We start from the raw sequence: 6,136 nt of genomic DNA, 5'->3' as shown, positions 1-6,136 counted from the left end.
AGCAATCAGGGAATGGACCACAGGAGGGAAACACAGCTGGGGCAAATTAGACCTGACGAGACAAGGAAACGTAAACTGAACACACTAAGATAACACAGACTTTCAAAGTAAAACAGGAAATACATGACAGTCACGGAAAAACAAAACACTGACAACACCGAAACGTAACAATTACATGTTACTATGTGCTGCTACATTATAAACCTTGGATATGGCAGTTATCATAGCCACATGGCAATTTGACAAGAATCAAAGAAAATTTTCATGCTCTTGTTTTTAAAAAAACACCTTTTAAAATGAACAGTCTAACTTTTAGAGGTTAAACGTTTCAGACTGCAGGGATCCTGCAGTACAGGTATTGCAAAATTAAAAAAATATGGAAAAAAGAGGAAAATTGTTCTCTTACACAGGAACGTTCAATTTAGTTGTTTAAGGAGCTTGGAAAGATAAGCGTCTGGACTTCTTTAAGTTTCCTTTAAGACGTTTCACCTTCTCATCCGAGAAGTTTCTTCAGTTCTAAGAGCAACTAGTGGAGAGTCCCTGATTTTAAGCCCTATGGGAGAGTCCCTAAGAGGGTCATGGACCTCCGATTGATCCTCTACCTAATCACACGAGCCAAGGTGTGAAAACCGGCATGGGTCACAATCAGCCAAGGTTTTGCGTGTACCCATTGTGAAGCCTAGCCCCATCCTATCATGTGATTTACTGAGGGCTAGGTTTCACAATGATCCTCTATGAGCAAACACTTTGGCAAAAGCGGGAAGGAAAAACTCCCTTTTAACAGGAAGAAACCTCTTGGAGAACCAGGCTCAGGGATGGCTGGCCATCTGCCGCAACTGGTTGGGGTTGAGGGGAGGAAGACAGGACGAAGACACGCTGTGGAAAAGAGCCAGAGATTAATAATGACTAATAATTAAATGCAGAGAGGTGTACGAAGTATTGTGATGAAATATTGTGTCATAATAAAAGGCATAAAACTACTTCACTTCTAGAAAGACTTTGATTTTTAAAATTCACAGTACAATTTAATGCAACTACAAGGTAGAATATGCAAGTATATCATTACAGTGCTAAATGAGATCAGACACAGCAGATTTCTAAGTGCTTAAAGTATGCCGTGTCTTTTTAATCAGAGTATATCATTGAGTCAATTAAATGTTTGAGATATTCCCATTGGACCAGTTTTATTTGATACCTTTTTTTAAAGTGTGAAATCTTTATGTTAAATCTTCTTTTTAAAAAAGAAAAAAAAACTTGACTTATCTTTGTCTAATGTTACTATTATTGTTTGATGACCTGAAACATTCAAGTATGAGAAGAAGAGAAGAAGAAATCAGGAAGGGGCAAAGACTTTTATCACAGCACTGTTCATTAATGGTAACCAAATCAAATGAAGCTCAGTCTCGCCACTTCAGTCAAGTATCTGCTCTTTTATTTCCAAGTGTATGTGCTCGAGCACAGAGGGAGAAAAAATGGTTCCATGTGGTCTGCACTGTATATTGGGTATGAGGGGACATCAGTGATGCCTTTCAGCATTCAGTTCCAGTTCATTAGAGGACCAATGAAACACAAGCCTTTGTGCCCTAGTGAATGTCAAAAGTGTTTTATTCCTTTACAGTTCAGTTAACAGAGTTAGTGATTTTTTTCCTCACTAATTGTTTTTATTTTAGCTTTATTGTTAACTTTGTATTGTTGCTTTGATTCACTTACTAGGTACAGGCAACAAAAACGTCTTGGCTAGGTTTGGCACTAAAGTATTTAGGCAAAGAAAACTATATTGCCAGGTTAATACACTAAAAAAGAGTTACGTTTAGGTGCTGAAAATGACTTGGTTACTTTTAGGAAAACATTGAAACACCCCTTCCAGTCATCTCACTCGGAACACACGCCAAATCTACCCAAATAACTGACACCCTGGGAATGAGAATGAGCTTAATACTCAGCATTCACACAATAAACACAGACTCAATTACAGGATCCTTATATTTACAATGTTAATTAATGCTGTTATTATGTTATCAACAGAAAATTCAACAACCATCATGAAAATATTTTAAGTGTAAAAGTAAGATGTACTACTTTATTCCGGGGAGGTATATTTCTGTTGCAAGGCTCAGCTTAGCCTGTGGGTCTGCCAAGTTCTGGTATTGTAAATTATGTGCAATAAAAACGATGGAGAGAACTTTTGAGTCACTTTTAAGAAGTCCATTTCTCCGCCTTACTTGTACTTGCAGATAATAACCTGGAGACTTTAATGAAAGTTCTTTTTTTAGTTGGATTTTAATGAAGCCATATGTAAATTTAAATCTCCCTAAACTCCACCAGCACTTCTGTCCCATCATAATGAAGCTCATCTGCTCCCTTTCTTTCTGTTTTTATGGTTTGATCTTGTGCCTGCATGTGCACAGGCATGCACAGGCGCTCACACAATAATTGCTTTCTTTTTTCCCTCTCGTTCCAACACTAGTTCCATCCTTCTGGGGTCTGGTGAACTCAGCCTGGAACCTGTGTGCCATTGGGAAAAGGCAGTCTCCCATCGACATCGAAACCAGTCACATGATTTTTGACCCGTACCTGACCCCTCTCAGGCTCAATACAGGAGGACATAAGGTAAGGGTCACCAAATGAAAATGCTTCCTAATGGTTTTCACGTAGCGATCGAGGAGCTTTAGCTCATGTTTTGAGACAAAACTCATCAAATGTCGAGACACAAGCAGGACTGTCCTTCTGTGACAGTCGCTGGGCTTTAATTCATCAGGGTGAAAGAACACAGACCAGGACACTACCTCTAAATCAAGAAGCAGAGAAACTTTGGTCAGAGACAATGATTCATCTATATCCAAAGGATTTAAAATTCCCAGCTGCATTTTGCTGCACCAAGGCTCAGGAGGCATTACAATTTTAGCCCTTTACACAGCAATCACAGTTAATCTTTGGAGGAAAAATCCTCTTTAAAGCACCTAAAATCACAGTTAAACACAGCTTGTGGGATGTTGTACTTTTCATCCTGGATTCATTATGACAGTTTGGAAATGTATTTTAGTTATTGGCTATAATAATGTCAGTGTGGGGAAAAGGGGTCTGGCTACAAGAGTGCAAATTTAGCTTTGTCACAAATTTAGAGTGGGCAAGACTTCCAACACCCTGCCTCAGGTGGGGGTTAGCTGGTGGTTCAGGGGCTGGACTGGCCTTGTCCCGGGGTCACAGCTGGCCTTGGAGGTGGGTTGGGGGGTGGTCAATCTCCCTGCACGTCGGATTGATGAGGATGGGTGTGAACCTTTCTGCATTTTAGAAATTTAAGGTTCTGTCTGAAGGCGGAACAAGGACATATTTTGTAAAAGCAGCTGACAGAAACCGAGAAAGGGCTTATGTGTTAATACATAAGCCCTAGGCTATTTTTTATAGAAATTTGACCTGAAATTTCCCATTCAGTCATCATGAACAGTTACAGAACTGTAAGTACAAACTGCACAACTACGGGGCAAAATTGTTCCCAGTTAAACCTGTAAATTAGAGTGAAAATACAAGCCAGCTGTGGTGATGCTTCTAAATCTGTTCTGAAAAATTCTCACCTGTAACTCCACCAAATGTAATACATCAGAAATGAAAGCGCAATAAATGCTGCATTCATTTCAGTCGGAGTAATACCAGACTACTTTTTCACTTCAGTGTGCCACACTCTGAAACCCTCAAATAACAGCAGCTGGTTGCAGTTTAATAACAGAAAAGGCTCACTCCTGCTACAGGGACCACTGGGGTTGAAAGGGATACGGACTGTATTTGAGTTGCAGTGCAGGAAATTTAGGCTGGGACAACAAACCCCCATAAGGCCAGATAGTGAATTTTTCTTAAACTTCCCTCCTTGTGATTCGTAAAAAGAGGCCAAGACTTGACAAATGAGATGTTTATAGCAGAACATTGTTACAGTTGCCACTGTGAATGACATACAAGTAGCTATTCGGGGGCAATAAAGAGAGTAATGTGAGGTCATCAAAAGGTATTGAGAAGCAGGACAACAATTTAACTCCTCGTTTAAATTAGTCCAATTTGCCCATAGACAGGTTGCTATGGTAACTCAGAAAACCATTATAGTTAAAAACTGGGGGGGAAAAGCAATCTTAAATGATAGTGTGTAATGACAAAATAAACTAAACTAAAATATCAAATACTGAATACTGAAGGTATTTAGTTTTAGTCTTTATCAGCCAAATTTGTCATTACATTAGAAATAAGGAAGCTTTTGCGCTCCCAAAATGTTCATGTTAGCTGAAAGAGGCAGCTCAGCATGATCCAGCCTATGGTAATCTGTTATTACTGGATAAAAGTGGACGGTTTTCAGCTGTAAGAACATGAACTTTTGAAAGCTCATGTTCAAGGTCATCTACTCAGATATGTTGGGATAGACAGAAAGCATTAACTTGACTTTTAAACTTACCTGAATTTTCTGTCAAGGTTGGTGTTGAGAGCTTGGTCTCCAGCTATAACTGAGCAGTTTTCAGTTTCTTTGCCTTTGGGCAAAGAAGGTTCTGGCAGGTTCTCCCAGAAACAACACTGGGGGAACAATGCCTTTATTTCAACATTCATTGGATTGCACACTGTGAATTCATCCCTCGGGGAAACTGTCAACATGCAGGTCTACTGTAGTATCCTGAGGGATCTGAGGGATAAATATTCAGAGAAAACCTTTTGAATTGTGATTTAAAGGAACTTCTGAAAATCTAATAACTGGAGCTACACGAGGTTCACGAGAAAGTATCTTGAATGTGAGATTAGCCAGATTTAAAACATGTAAGGATTGTAATATTTATAGGCCTGTTCTCAGAACTATTTGACATTAACATTGTTCCTTATTCTTAAAAACAAAACAAAAACACAACTTTTTAGCTGCATATATATGAATACAGGGTAATAAGATACATTAGCCAACATAACACGTGTAACTTATGAGCAAATCCTTAAATAAGCAAAGAAAGTACATTGCACAAATCATAGGTGATGAACTATGAATTTTACAAATTTCTCTTGCTTTAACCTGTAATGTAATTATATTTGACATCTACATCGTTGGTTTTCACTTTTCCCTTGAAAGCAGTTCACTACCAGCATTCATTAAATAATTGTTCTTGTGGGACTTGCATATTTCCTTTATTTTCAATAATCCATCCTGAAAATGAGTCCGACTTCAAACGTAATGTACATTTTTAACATATCTTCCTTTGATTCAGGACGTAGTCTGTTCTGAATCATAAGTCATTATTTCACAACATAATGTCTTTATGAAAATTTCACTGCCAAAGGCTGCTTTGATCTTGAACAATATGGTGCTTTGCTGTTAGATTTCATTGTTCCCTTCCAAAATCCAGATGCTTTGCTAGCTCAAAATGGATTTAATGTTTTCTAAGGTTTGATGTGATGATGACTGTGGGTGATTCATATCCACAGTTTATGCTCTGAATACTGACTGCCTTCAAGCTTTCTCTCGGAGCACATGACACACATTTGTTTACTTTAGGAATAATGATCATTTTCCTCTGGAACTTTCAAACTTGAGAAATGCTGAATAATAATAATAATAATAATAATAATAATAATAATAGTAATGATGGTATTCTATGTATGTCCATATGATTGGACAAATGAAATATGTCTATAAACTACTGAGGTTACCAATGGGTGTAACTTGTTTATGGTTTAAACTGATTAAAATACTTACTTCAAATAAAAAGCTTTGTTTCTTTTTCTGTATGTAGAAACTGCAAGATCGAGGCAAAATGGGATGCTTAATTACAAGATGCTGAATCCTGCCCATTGATTACATGTTTTTTTTCTTTCTCTGTGGCACTACTTGGACTTGGTACTTAAACACTGCTTTTTTTTCTTTTTTCTTTTTTGTGTCCCGTTTGGATCTTTAGCCATCAGAATTGTTGTCTTAAGGCCAAGAAAGATGCCGGATTTATTTTACCAAGTGGATCATCATGGCCTTGCCATATTGGTCCATTTGATTGACCTTTATTATAATTATGAATTTATTTTATTTTCAGTTGCTACAAACGGGACAGACATGTCTGGGGGATAGGACAGGGAGAGAGAATGAAAGAAAGAGAGGGAGAGAAAGAAAACCAAAGGGGAGAAGAGA

At 38.0% G+C, this 6,136-nt stretch overlaps 1 protein-coding gene across 1 annotated transcript in view; it reads left to right on the top strand.

Moving 5' to 3' along the window:
• LOC102210580 (carbonic anhydrase-related protein 10-like) overlaps positions 1-6,136 on the top strand; it is a 142,172-nt gene that overhangs the window by 68,380 nt on the left and 67,656 nt on the right. The window contains exon 3 of the mRNA XM_005747320.1: positions 2,468-2,610. Coding sequence (XP_005747377.1) covers positions 2,468-2,610 — 143 coding nt within the window. The remainder of the gene's footprint in view (positions 1-2,467; positions 2,611-6,136) is intronic.

The sequence above is a fragment of the Pundamilia nyererei genome, unplaced genomic scaffold (assembly GCF_000239375.1).
Source record: "Pundamilia nyererei isolate P.nyererei 1_Seehausen unplaced genomic scaffold, PunNye1.0 scaffold00193, whole genome shotgun sequence".
NCBI classification, from domain to species: Eukaryota; Metazoa; Chordata; class Actinopteri; order Cichliformes; family Cichlidae; genus Pundamilia; species Pundamilia nyererei.
The sequence above is the reverse complement of the archived record's forward strand: the minus strand, read 5'-3'. Positions and strand labels throughout refer to the sequence as shown.